General features: G+C 33.2%; 1 protein-coding gene across 2 annotated transcripts; it reads right to left on the reverse strand.

The window, feature by feature from the left end:
• Nucleotides 1-2,225: 2,225 nt before the first annotated feature.
• Nucleotides 2,226-14,625, reverse strand: LOC107950337 (rhomboid-like protein 20). 2 transcript variants are annotated; one of them, XM_016885161.2, is made up of 8 exons: nucleotides 14,433-14,625; nucleotides 14,248-14,348; nucleotides 12,397-12,537; nucleotides 10,058-10,124; nucleotides 5,732-5,802; nucleotides 5,547-5,648; nucleotides 4,360-4,482; nucleotides 2,226-2,797 (listed from the first exon to the last, which is right to left on the reverse strand). In XM_016885161.2, the coding sequence occupies exons 1-8, from the start codon at nucleotides 14,455-14,457 to the stop codon at nucleotides 2,627-2,629; spliced, it is 801 nt and encodes a 266-aa protein (XP_016740650.1). In that variant the 5' UTR covers nucleotides 14,458-14,625; the 3' UTR covers nucleotides 2,226-2,626. The 2 variants fall into 2 exon arrangements, with proteins under 2 accessions (XP_016740650.1, XP_016740649.1); XM_016885160.2 differs by having other exon boundaries at nucleotides 5,732-5,883; nucleotides 14,433-14,620.
• Between the last annotated feature and the right edge of the window lie 433 nt (nucleotides 14,626-15,058).

The following is a 15,058-nucleotide window of genomic DNA, read 5'->3' on the forward strand; positions in this document are numbered from 1 at the left end:
ATTGTATTGTTTTTATCATACGTTGTAGTATCCATCGGGCTGATGAAGTTGATTTTAGGTTAGTTGAATTTGGATGAAATCATTTTTAAATTTTCGGATTAGGTTTAAAATAAAAATTTATAATTATAAATTATAAATAAAAATAAATAAAAAATAGATTATAAATATTAAAGATATGAAATTATTGATTGAAAATAGGATAATTGGAAGGAGGTTTGTCTGGCATGAATCATTATTAGTAAGGCCCCGCAAGTTTTGCTACTTATTTCTTTTTTGACATTTTTGCCTGCCTCTCTCTCTCTCTCTCATCATTTCTTGTTTGAAGATGATTTTAGTCACACCAAACAATAACGATATATATAAAAATAGTAGAGAGACGTGAGGGGTGTTTTTAATTCAAGCTGAAATTCTGATTATAATTTATTCATTTCCAATCGCTATTATAACAACAATTGTGATGGTCACCAAATCGCTATAAATTGGCTCAATAATTTATTAATATTAGTCAGATGTAAAATAACAAAGATTTTTCACATATGATGATCACCATCATTTTCCTCACATCAAAATTTGATGTTCTTCAAAATACAAACGCATAATTTTCTTGGCATGTCTTTTCCAGAAAAGGTCACCAGCTTTGGTTTAACATGGTAACTTGGAAAGCTCATCACTCTTCTACTTATAAATCGCACAAAAACTAAACTTTATCTTCCTTAAATCAAATTATAGTTTATATGTTAGAATTTATCTTGTTAGTAAAAAAAATAATTTTATTTTATGACTAGAAATTTAGTATGCGTGTAAAAACTACGTATTCAATATAAAAATTTATATTTAAAAATAATATATAATAAATAATAAAATATATACTTTGAAACTATTTAATAATATATAAAATATGTATAATATTAAAATAGATTAAATTATATATAAAATAAAATTTAAATACGTGAATATATCAAATTAAGAAAACTAAATAAATACAATTATTTATAATAGTCATTTATGTCAATTAAGTGTAATTGGAGAGCCAATTACTCTATCTAATTCTTAGAGAGGAGGGTGAAATTAAAATTATTAGTCCAATCAAACTAGATTTCTACATGATATTAACACAATTTATACAATTCATTGCTCTTATAGGTATGGAAGCATCTTTGACCTAAAATAACACATGCAATAGAACCCAGACAAAATCGAATTCCCATAGAGATTTGATATACCACAAATCGAAAACTTAGAGAAATCGAGTCACCGCGAAAATGGTAGCATATAGTCCCTTGCTCTCATGGGTATGGAAACATCTCTGACCTAAAATAACATATGCAATGGAACCCAAACAAAATCAAGTTCCCACATAGACTCGATAAACCACAAGTGACAGAAAACTTAGAGAAAACGAGTCAGCATGGAAATGGGCATCACGGCAAACACCACATGACACCTTGGCCTAAATCCTAGGCCAAAAACTATTATTCCGATGACTTATCACTTTCCTATCGAAAAATTTATCAGAATCCAACATCGGGACAAAAACAAGGATGGTAAGGGGGCTGGTGGGCAGTTGTTCATGCCATGGTCGGCTGGAACAGCAAGGCGCAGGTGTGGGAGTGGTTAGACTAGAGGTTCTCGGAGGAAAAATTAGGGAAGTGGAACAACAACCCACTACACTGTAAATCTTGGGTTTTGTGAAGTGGTAGTTTCAACAACCTGGTTACTAGTTTCACTTCAAAGAAAAAGTCTGCTCGCTAATAGAGTAACCACATGTTTTGTTGACGAAGACGTAGAAAAAAACGACAAGGAAAACAAATGAACGTTGAAGGAAAGTAAATGATATATGTTTTATTTTTATTTTTTTGGATAGCTAAAATCAGCTAAACCCTAAAACCCAGTTTTTGGGTTAAGAAAGATGCGGAAATCCATTGGATTCCATGATTAAAACCCAAAATACTTGTAGAGACCTTACTCTTGCTCCTAAGAGTAAGTCCACATGAGAAAATTAAGGGGCCACACAGATTAATATTTAATCCACATGTTATGTTTTTATTGGCTATCGACGCTAAGCAAGCAATAAAAGGTGAGCAGCATTGGAATCAAAATACCAGGTAAAAAAACAGAACACCATTACCAACCAAAATATAGCCACCATGTTGAGATACCAAAACGCTCATTAAGCTTTATATATTATCGGCATTTTCTTCTTGTAGTCTGGAATAATGAGGTGGTTTGGCAGGAACTAAATGGTACCTAAATTGTCTATTTAAGTCGAACAAATTTACAAACTTGTCAGTAATTTTGGACCATAAGCCTCAAATGCAAAACTTGCATCATTACGCACATGTATCCTTTTGGTAAGATGCATGCATTTGCATGAAGGTAAACAATTTCAAAAAAAAAAAAAAGAACTCCCAAGTTTTGAGTTGCATTGGTGTATGATTACTGCTACTAACAGAAATACGTGAGGGCAAAATGGAAGAAAATACTACTCCATAGTGAAATCTTGGAATGCCACATAACCCCAGGAGGCAAGCAAATCGGTTGCCATCCACTATATGTGTGATTATGCATTTATACCGATGAAATAACATCCCGGCATCCACTTTTCGCCAGCAATTCTATGTTTCAATTAGTGGGACTGTGCTTCAAGAAGAATGTTTGTGGCAGCATTGATGTCATTTCTAGCATGCACAAGTGCCTGCCTAGCTGAGTTCTGATCAAAGCCCATAGACACCAGCGTAGCAACAGCATCCTCCGATGGCTCTATGGCTGAAGACGCAACTGCGGATGCATAGGTTCTCTGCAAACAAGGGAGTTAATGAGCTGTTATTTGGAAGAATCTGAACTTGCATCGGAAAAATTGATACAATGGACGGCAAAACTTCATGCGTATCAGTTTCAAGAGAGAGAACATTCTGCACATCAATCTAGCTAATCTTTTACCAAAAATGTAAATCTAAAAATCTTCAGAGTTTAAATAACCAGAGTTTGACTTCTCCACAGAGCTGAATTTGAGGGTTGATAAGTGTGATCTTTATTGATGAAAATGGCAATAAGTGAATGGTGAGAGAAATGGTGAATGGAGCTTGATTTGGGCTTATGAGGGAAGGAACACAGAAGCAGGGAAGAAGAACGGCATCATGAAATCAAATCCTCTGGCGAGCAAGTTATTTCCAAACAAGCAATATAAACTTCTCATGTTACATTTTTATGTTCGAGCAGCACTAACTGTGATGAACCCCAATGTTTTTACTCCACATTTTGCATACAAATAAAAACTATCTCCACGCTGCTAATAAAGAGATTTTCCAACAGATTTAGTCAGTCAATCCATGAAGACTCCATTCTTTCCGCTTCAGAATGTTTCAATGTCCAATATTTTGGGTTCTACCCTTCCCAAAAATAACGCTGCTAACAGACTTAATACCTACAAAAGCTCAAAATCTCAGAATTCTCCTATAATACTTAGCATTGAGATGGAGTCCTGAAGGGATTCAAAGAGCTAATCCCATCTTCAGTGCTAATTCTCAAGCTTCAGCTTAAAAGCTCAAATCTCCTCTCAAATAAGTTAGAATTTCCTACTTCTCTCCCTTCTATTACAGGTTTGTTCCCTTTTTCTTTATTTTTTTATAGATCCTTTTAAAAGATGATCATGGGTCACAACTCACAACAAATCCACAAATCCTCACTAATCATAGTCATGCAGCAATGGCAGTCATACCCATTTCACCCTAACAGAACTCCAAAGGGCTGTTAGAGATCAAGTAACTCACGAACATTTTGCTCTGAATACATAGAAGATTTTGACTTTGACCAACAAAAGTACATTCCTCAATATAGTAGTTTCAGACAATAAGGTACACTGCATCAAGTTATATAAATATGCAATATAAACGGTGGATATTGTTACATCCCAGCACAAAATAATCTCTCAGCCTTCAGAAGAATGCATGAACTTTATAGATGAACCAAGAATATAATATTGAAAATTATTGAATACTAATATACTACCCAACACCTACCATTGAGTACAAATACTATAACAAACACACACCCATCAAGCAATATTATGAAACTAAATGTAAATCATCAAAAGCATGCTATAATAGGAGCAGTTAAACACCACAAACATTCACATGCACCATATGATGCAAGTTTAATCAATCAAATGCAATGGAAGAATATTGAGTTGTATGCAAAATCTTAGCCCTTGTGTGATGCAACTCCAACTTGGGATTCCCATCACATGCTTCATGAAAACACAGTTGACAGATATGCATGTTTATGTCAGCCCATGTAATTTACGATTAATTCTGATTCCTAGTAAGAATTGCAAAAGTGAAGCACTTAAAGAATACTTGCCTCCACTTGGCGAGTTGTGTAGGAAGGTACATTTCCTGCAAGATTCCTAGCTGGTGTTGTAGGTGGATTCCCAATAGAAGGCCAAGAAACACACGAAAAGAATGATGTAATAAACTCAGGGAACTGTAAGATTTTAACAAATCTGAAATTAATGATCATATAAACACCATATGAACAGAGAATAAGGCTACAAAATGGATCAAACAACTAAAGAAATGGTTGAAAAGGTGAAATAATTATATTCTAGCTCAACTCCATAACTCTTTTTCCCTAGAGGAACAACAAACTTAGAATTTTTCAAGATCGTTCACCTCTCATCAGAATAAATTCAATGTCTTCACTTTCAGTGCTAGACCTTTTGAATTGCAAAACATTTAATCCTTTTATAAAGAGTTGTTACCAGTTTTTCCAGTTTTTATTCTAATTTACTTGGCATCCTTATTTAACTATTACTCAATATTTATTGTAAAATTAGTCTTAATAAAGCCAAACAAAATGGGAAAAAAAGAAAAGAACTTCCAAAGGATTCACTCATAAAGATAAAACCAAGTTTGAATTAAGTAAACTGAAATTTGTTGGATTAAACAATGATCAAATCCTTCAACTGGTCCCTATACTGAAGTCAAATGTTGTACAAGAATTTCAGCAAAAATGAATACATCTATTGAATCAATAATCCAAGAAAATTCACCAACACTCTGAAATGAAGATGCTAACAAGCTAGTTTTTCATTTCTGACAATGACATGTCAAGACAAATGGCTAGTGTGACATCTAATAATTTGATAGAATAGAGGGGGAAATGCAGAAATTGACCCCAAAAATGTTGAAGTTCAAAACCTCACATGCTTTTCTCCCCTATGTTTCGATTTCTCAAAAGACGACCAAACTTTGATGGCATAAATAATTATACCAACCCCATAAAATGCAGCACAAAGTGCATAGGCATGAAAACAAATTCACATAAGCATAACTCACTACAGCTCTAAATGTAGGAAATTTGTTATAACAGACCCCAGCTCAGGACCATTCATCAATGGGTTTATACAAAAAACATAGCAACCACTGCTGAAGCCGAAATCACATTCAATCTATGCATAGATGGAAGTCTACAAGTACTCCCCACGTCTCCATCAAAAAATTAAAGTTAAAGAAGCAAAAATTTCTGAATGTCAGATTGGAAACAACCTTAGCCTTTCGGATGTGGAAGACATTTAGACGATATAAGGAACCAGCAAGGATGCCACATATCCCTGGCAAGAGAGATCTTTTCCAAGATGATAGAAGCAGCTGCAAGAAAGAAACCGAATTTTATCACTGGCCCTTGAGGTAGAAGATTAACAGTAAGCAGAAAAACTAAATACTCACTATACCTGAAGACCAGCTAGATAGATGAAAGACTTATTGGAGAAGCGAACACCAAAAATACGAAACCATGTTGAAACTGGGATGTCAAAAAAAAAGGGTACGAATGAAGCAAATATGAGGCCATAAGGTCCAGAAGTGAGCAGGTTAGATGTGGGATCTGTAAACATTAAATGTCAATTAAATTCTCTACCAGTAATGCCAATTCAGTATAGAAAACTAGTAAAGTTAACCATGCATAAAAATAACAATCATACATGCTGATGTCTAATCCGTCTTCATTAAAAACTTTAAGAAAATAAGGGAAAATCTTTTTGTTGGAAGCCAATATATGATCAAGATCATGAATTATCCAACAAGAACATTATATAACAGGTATAATCACATCAACATCAAATGGTAGATTATTCATGGGGAAGCTGAACTTCCCACACTTGCACAAGCTTTACTCAGTATCTTCGATCATCCTCATCCAATTAACTGCTTATTAGTGATACAGTTTCAGGGTTTCATTACTTTGTTACTTTTGAGTCTTGCCGCATCTGAAGGACTTCTTTCCAATCTTATATTCAGAAATTTTTGCTTATTATTTCAAAAGTGAGACATTCAATGTTTTTGCTTATTACTAATGAAAATTCAGCTCCTAGTAATCAAATAAGAAGCAAAAAACTCCGACCGTATAATAGATCTCACTTTATTTCCACATCCAAAGAGCTAAGGTTGTTTCCAATCCCTCACAAGAAAAAAAAATGGTCTGTCCTTAATCTGTTACTTTTGAAATAAGAAGCAAAAATATTGAATGTACCTCCAAACTGGAGTTTCATTACTTGGTTAGTTTTGTAGATGAGTGTTCTAATGTTAAATGGCTCTATCTAATGAAAGATCATCATAAGTTCTTTTCAATTTTTTGTGCCTCTTCTGTTGAAATTAAAACTCAATTTAGTCTTTCTATTTGAGTTCATAGTAACAAACTCCAGTTTCATTTCTCTACTTCCTTAGTACCTTCTTGCATGAGAATGCTCTGATTTTAGTCATCTTGTACTTGCACTCCGCAATAAGAATCCTGTTAAGTTTACTTGTTTATTATTTAAATGTATGTTCATAAATGTTTTCCAGTGTACTTACAACTTGTTAATTGATCAAATACCTTTCCTAAACTTATTCCTGAAGAGTGAACTTCTACCTTACTTGAATGTTTGATCCATGTGTCATTTGTGCATCAACTTTCACAAGGTAAGTAAAATTGGACCCTTAATCTATTAAGTGTGTATTTTCAGGGTTAATCTCATTTTCGAAAGGATATCAATATTACTGTCCAATTTTTAATAAATGTTTTGTCCATGCTCCATATTGCGTGAATTCTTTCATTTCATATATAAATCCGTTTCTCTTCCTCTACTTGCTCCTATTGAGTCCAATCGTATTGTTTATACAACAGAAGAATTCAAATCATTCTTCAAGTCTTTCAAGTTGATTATCTCATCCTAACTTGTTGGTAGGTATACACCGGGAAGTAGAGTCCTTCAGTTCTGCCAACTGAACCAATCCAAGAAGAGTTCCCTTTTCCTTGGATCCTTTTCCTGGTGCTATTCCTCCTAATTTACATCTTCCTATTGGTAAACATTCTTTTATGGCTCATCCTACTTCTAACTGTGTCCTCAAGCTTTGTCAGCTTACTATTTCTCTTTTATCTCTACATTAACCTCTATATCTATTCCTAATCTGCTTCTTATACTTTTTCCAATCTGGATTCATTAGATACCATGGAAAATGAGACGGGTTCCTTGAGGGGCAATGGTAGTTTCAAACTTGTGGAATTCCCTATGTTGGTTGTAGATAGTTTATACATATAAAGTAAAATCAGATGGCTCGATTGATAGATTGAAAACTTGCTTGGTTGCTAAGAATTAAACTTACGTAAATGAAGTTGATTATTTTGACACATTTTCACCTTTTGCCAAGCATACTCCATTGTCCCATTGATGCATACTTTTAACTATCATTTAGTTACACATGCAAATTGCCTACTTAGATGGTGACCTTGGGGAGGAAGTTTAAATGTAGAAACCACCTGATTCATTGCTCAGGCAAAGTCAAAGCTAGTATGTCATTTGAAGTAATCTTTGCATGGGTAAAAACAATCTCCTAGGGCACTGTTATGCCCATGGGTCTGGGATTGATAGCTCAAAAATCTATTTTTAGGGTCTTGATAAAATTTTGCTTAGGTTTTATTACTCCATTCGTCCTGAGCCAATCTTTATTACATAAATAGGAAACTTATTCTAAAAGGACATAAATCAACTAAAATAGTAGTACAACAAAACCTAAGGAAAGAAATAAAACCGTAAACTAAACCTTAAGTAGAGAATTAAAATTAATGAACTTTCCTCTCATAGATTTAGTCCATAACATTACTCCCCCCCGGAAAAAGAGCTTGTCCTCAAGCTTGAAGTCATGATAAACTTCACAAACCTTCACAAACCTGAAAGGGATTGTGGACCTTCACAAACCTGTTCTGGTTTATCAGCACCATTGAATAAATCTTTTCAAACTTCTCACCCGCATTCAATATTTTCAAAAGTAACTCAGGAAGTTTAGACTGATTATACTTTTCCAATATAGAGTTGAAAGTTTTTTTTGATTGGATTTAAAGAAAAAGATGGCTGTTGGATATGAGTTTGGAAGGGTCTAATGCATAGAATAAGAACGATTGGTAGAGGTTATCATGGTTTGGTTTTGTTCAGTTAGAAGGTCTACATTCGTAAGATTGGTAGAGGCTGTCAAGGTTTGGTTTTGTTCAGCTAGAAGATCTACCTTCGTATCTACCAAAGAGTTACTAATCTGTTTACCAGTCGAGAATCGTTGGCATTGATGCCAAATTGTTATGTCCATAGGTTAGGGATTGATAGTTCAACTCATTAACGGGAGACTAAAACCTTAGCACTCGTTAGAGAGAGATTGAAATCTCTTTTAAGGGTTTTGATAAAAATTCTGCTTAGGTTTTATTATTCCATACACGCCAGACCAGTCTTATTAGATTAATAGGAAACCCATTCTAGAAAGGAAATAAATCAACTGAAATAAATGCACAACAAAACCTAAGGAAAGAAGTAAAATCACAACCTAAGCCTTAGTTAGAGAATTAAAATTAAAGGCCTTTCCTAACATAGATTTGGCCCATAACAAGCATGGTTTGGGAGGTACAATGATGTTGATATTGAATTAGGTCTTCCAAGGTGCAGAATAAACCAAGTTGTTGTCTATTGACAAACAAAAGCCATTAAAATTCTACCAGAATGCAGATGATATTGTCATTACTAGTGATGATAGGTAAAGTATACGAGCATTGATATCATATCTTTGAACTAAATTTCAAACCAAGGATTTCAGGTATTTGTGATATATTTTAGGTATAGAAGTTGCTAGATCTTGTAATGGGACTTCACAATCCCAAAAGAAATATTAACTGGACTAGTTGACTTACTTTCTGAATGCATTGTTAGGATGCAAGCCTTTTGATGATCCTATTGATCCCAAAACCAAATTATTAGCTAATCAAGGTGATGCGTTGACTGATCCAAATTGTTATCAGAGATTGGTTGCCAAGTTGACTAGTCAAGCAACTCTCCTCATATAGCCTTAAATCCAGCATTTCATGAAAAAAACTAAACAAAATAAGATGGATGGTCATCTAGTTTGAGATAAACTCAAATAGAATGTAATCCGCAATCAATGAGATTCATGGACCAATTACAACAATTGTTAATGAAATCTACCAGGTTCAAGAGTAAGATATATTTGCAAAAGCAGGGTACATATGACATATTTGCTCCAACTTGGGGGATGGTATTAAGTACTTAGGTTAAAGGGTAAATTAATCATTTGTACAATTCAATGTTCTAATATAAGTACATGGGAGATTACTACATCAAGAGAAGCTAATTTTTCCCATGTAACAATCATTGGTTATATATCTAGTAGCCAAAAGGAAATGACAAAGAATTAAGCATTCTAATTCATAGAATGAAACTGAGAACCTATTCAAAAGGATTCCTTAGATATTCCTAATTGTATATGGGGGCTTCTTTACTTCTTTCTTTAAGGAAACTTTACGATGAATTAAACATTCATCTAATAGCATACTCATTCATTTGGAAAAGAATTTTGAAACTTGACCAAGAAAATATTACCAAAAGAAAAGAAGAGACTAGACAAACTGAGACAAAAAGAATATAAATTGTTAAAAAGATCGATGTTATAAATTGTTAAAAAGATCGATGTCACATAGATTTAGATTAGAAAATAAGGACATAGAATGATATGACAATGCATACCTTTAAGGATAGCTACTGCCATAACCTCAAAGAGGAATGAAGCCATTACTGAGAACAAAATAAAAACCTGCATAACCAAGGCAGACAAAATTTTACGTGTAGGAATTGGGAAAAAAGTACTTTAGCTTCTAAGAGAGTATGAGCTGCCAATACTAAGGAAATATAAGAATATAAACCATTTTGTAAGTCAAACAGAGAATGGCTTCAATTGATGATATCCACTATTATATGTGAAATTTATGAGTACTACCATCAAAATCTATTGATGACAACTCATTCTCTTAATTTAATGCAAAGCTAATGTATAGAATAACCCCTCTAGATACGCTACCGATAGGTAAAGTGGCTGAGTAATTTTTATAACAGCAGATAATTCATCTTGTTCTTGACAACCTAAATTTGGATTTGGATTTCAAATTCTGAATGAAATATTCATACATAAATGATCAAAGACTTGAGATCCAATAATTTCAACAAATTAACATTACTAGTAGGGTAACTATAAGATTTCAATTTAAATTCAAATAAATATTTTTAGTCTATTATGCAAAGAATTAATTGATATAATCAAACTATGTAAATAACATCTTCCTTTGCCTCTCCCCTATTGCTTCCATCTCTTTCTCTTTGATTTATAAAAACCTTATGAAACTCAAACTGACTCTCTCTGGGACTCCAATTTCTTATCTAAAAAAAGTTCAAAAGTGAACTAGAGAGTTGATTGAGCTTATTAAGGGAAGAGATGAGATCAAAGAAGTTAAAGATTAATTGAAATATTGAGTAATCAAACATCAAAGATTTAAACTTCACGACGAGTTTGCTTAAAATGTACTCATTGTTGGTTAAAGGACAAACAAAGAACATGGATTAAAATCCACATTCAAATTTTGAAAAACCAAAGCATGGGATTCACATAAGCTGGTGATACAAGCTAGTTGAGGATTCTTAATAACTTCACCTTAAGCAATTTGGGCACCATTACCAGTTTCTTCTTGCATCACAATTCATGAATCAAATAAATTAATCTTTTAGATGGTAGTTTCTCAATCAGAGTATTTGTTTAAACTCCTATAAATGATTCAATAAAGAAAGAAAATATATAAATTTGGGATTTTTGCATATTCCCGGACTTCTTTTTACATACCAAATTGTCATAAAATTTTGGAGCTTAAAAAAACAGATTGTTGAATACTTTACTCTTTAACGGTTGATAACTTAGAAAAGCAGACAAACCTCACATAATGTTTTAAGCCTAGCAGTTAAAACCAAAAATGGATGGATATGTTCAAACATGGAAAAAACAAGAAACGGTTTATAAATATTAACCGATTAACAGTCCTTCACTGAAATCAATATGGACAACATCAGAACAGGAGTTTCAGAAAATAATCTCCAGCCAAAGAAGTGAACAAGTAGTAGAATAATATTGAGAACAAGGGTGTATTGTAGGTGATGACACTACTTGCTGGAACAAAAGTTTGAGGAGTTGCCAATGGTAGTAGAAGGTGAATGTAAATTATTGTATCTAGCTGAAACTGATTTCAAGGGAATTTTCATCATAAATTCCCTTCCTTCTTTGGAGTTTTACCCTACTTCATGAAGAAAAAGAAACTGAATCTGGCTGGTTCCAATTTCCGTGGCAACAGATGTCTCAGATATAATAAATAGGAAGAAAGGGAAGAAGAGGGATGTCAGGGGAGGGAGAGACCAGAACTTGGAAAGTAAAAGGAAACATACATGATTCACTATTCAATTGCAAATCAAATGAAAGTCATACATGCACTGACTATTCCTTATTTATTTTCATTTTCCCCCCCGAAACAGATGCATTAGTCCAGCCACAAAAGCAAAATTTTAAATAATGTGACTGAATAGACACTTAAGAACAACAGAAGTCAAATTTACTGTTGTCAATACCACATCTTTACTAGTTGTAGGGTCCCCAAAAATTTCGCCAATATTGGTATGAAGCTGGCCGTAGTTCCATTCTGATTCAATACAGGGCTGCGCTGTAATACAGCAGTTGTATTGGTACAGCTTGGGCATTTCCCCTAAGATCCTACTCCAGCCAATATGCAAACTTTCCTACTTTTCCAAATCTTGGAAGAGAGTGAAATAAGGGGGAAAAAATCAAATCCATATCAGATGTTTCTGTTAAATGGCAGGGCCTCTCCTAATATGGTTCAGAGTATTAGTAGTACAGTTTGGTCACTGCAGTTTACTTCACTACACATACATTCTATAATAATATTTTAACTGTCTGAATACTAGGTTCAACATTAAAGGAATACATAAGACAAAAAACAGGATGCTCCAGTATAAATGCCACAATTACTCACAGAGTACTTATTGGAACCAATTTGTCGCTCAAAGACCCTGAAGTAGTACAGTAGATAAAGTCCAAACATCAGTTCTGGTGTAGATGAAAAGGCAAAGACTGATGTGATTAACTTCCATATGCTAAGTTTTCTGAAAATATCCTGTCACAAAGATGGAACAACCAGTAAGAGTTATACACAATCAACCTAGAAGATCACATTTCATCTTTGACTCCCCAAAAGTAAATAAACAAATGCAATGCCATTCGACTTAATTTTGGTGATGAGAGATCAGACACGTACACCATGGCATGACAACCAGTTACTTTACCAGCATTTAATTTTATTATATATTTTGCAGTTTTAAAGCAGAGTTAAGACCAAACCCCCTCACCCTGCCTCAAATTACCATAACTTTACTATTTGGCTTTCTGGACAAGAAATCATATCACATTAACCCCCCCTCCAATCTTTTTTTCCCACTTCAGAGACAAGTAAGCTTTTGGAAATGGAAAGCATACTTCCTGAATTTGTTTTATCAAGCATATAAAAAGATGCGCTTAAACTAGGGAGAGGCAAAATTAAAAAAGGTACACCATTCCATTTTATTTATCTGAAATAAAATGTGATAATTTTTGCACGCTCAACTAATAACAAATCAAGTAGGTAGCATTGCAACCCTTCTTTAAATGTTTTCGAAAAAATGTAGCACCAATTAATTCAATACTAATTATTATTCCTAAATATGGACATAAGGATGATTATAGTAGTACAATAATATTAAGCATATATTGAGACATTCAAAGAAACTAAAGCAGGCTCTATTGTTGAATATAAGCCTGTTTTCCACTTGAGCTCACTACTTCAAAAGCTGCTTCTATATCATAATTTTCTACTTCAGTTATATTATTTGTGTGCATCCTAATTAGCTTCTGGGATATGGTCTTAAATATAGCATACAGCAATGCGTTGGTATAGCCAATACTATCAGGTAAGGAAAGATGTAGTTTGTTGTTGAAGCTGTCTGTCTTACAAGATTATCAACAATCGATGATTAGAAACCTGAGTTTTGACAATGTGTTAGACTATATTGTCCTCCGGTTCGCAGAATGTCAACAGATAGCAACCTCTACTTGGTATGTCAATTCTCAACTTCAGTTAAATCAGTGACAAAAGAATACTTGATTTTGAGCCAACTTATTAGGCCAAAATAATAAGTTCTAATAATTGAATATCACCCACATACTTGTTCTCTTATAAGATGAATTTCAGGTATCTTAGTATTTGCATTGCAAAAATATCTAAACAACTGATATCCTCAGCGCAAGACTAAAAGAAACTAATTAAAAATCTATGAAAGATTTAATGAGGAGCAGACAAGAAAACTTAGAAATCATTTTCATCTTACCAGCCCAACAGCAATGATAGCTCAAAATGAACTCTTCTAAATCAGTAGTTGATGAATAAAACGGTAAAAGAAAGTCAAGATCTACTTGATGCATAGATAACCAAAACAATTACGGGTTCAATAAAAGATCCACTTTAAAACCAAAAGAACAATTATAAATCATTCATTCTTTACACAAAATCACAGGACAGTTCTTTTTTACTTCAATTTTCAGAAAAAGCAAAAGTCAATCCTAGTAAATTAGAAAAAAATAGAAAAACAACTGCTTATACTGAAATTGAAATGGTAGATCAAAGATGCATTACAGGAAAACCCTAGAAAATAGTTCACATAAAAAAGAGAGTACGAATTTAACATCGAAAGTGAAGTTAAAGAGGGGAAAGTCTAGGGGATCAAAATCCATAAAATTAAAAAAAAAATCGAATCAGATTCAAAGTGACACACTACTGAAACAAGGGGGTTACCTGATAGGACAAACCGAGCTTGAAAGAACGACCTTGGATCCCAAAGAATACGGTGAAGAGGGCAGATGCAATTACAAAGGTTTTGGTCACCGGAGCATTATCTGCAACCAAATAATCAAAATAATATACAATTAATCAAGATTTCAAGGGAAACAGGGGATAAAAGAAGAAGAAATTGCACGCACTGAAACCAGAGGGGCCGCCGTTCATCTTTGAAAATGGGGAGCAACGACCTCTGTATTTCAAATTTCACACTTTCTTTTTGGTCTTCGGTTTAAAACGGAATTACAGAAATGAATGAGTTCTCTTTCTATTCATTTTCTAGTTTTCCTTTCTCCTTTTTTTATTTTCTTTTTTCTTTTTTTTTTCCTGATGACGGCTCTCTTTTTTTTCTTTTTTGAAAATTGAAAATTCTCTTTTCTTTTTTTAATTGTTATTTTTCCAATTAATTTGTAAAAAGAACAAATCATTCACACTAGGTAAAAGTGCCATATGGGCACCTTATATTCGGAATCAAATTTTATTTTATCTTTTTACTCAAAACGAATAAATTAGTCACTACACTTTAGATAAAAAGTAAATTAATTATTTTTTTTAAATTTTATTTAATTTTATTATTAAAAATTATTTTATGTACGTTAACGTGAGATACATATGGCACGGGTCATGTCATTGTTTGATAATCTTGTTAGCCATACTAGTTTTTAATAGTAAAAATAGATGAACTTTTTAATAGAAAGAATCAATTTATTTTTTATCTAATCTATAGGGATTAATTTACTTATTTTTTAGTAAATGAACAAAATACAAT

This window comes from Gossypium hirsutum, chromosome A13 (genome assembly GCF_007990345.1).
Source record: "Gossypium hirsutum isolate 1008001.06 chromosome A13, Gossypium_hirsutum_v2.1, whole genome shotgun sequence".
Taxonomy (NCBI): Eukaryota; Viridiplantae; Streptophyta; class Magnoliopsida; order Malvales; family Malvaceae; genus Gossypium; species Gossypium hirsutum.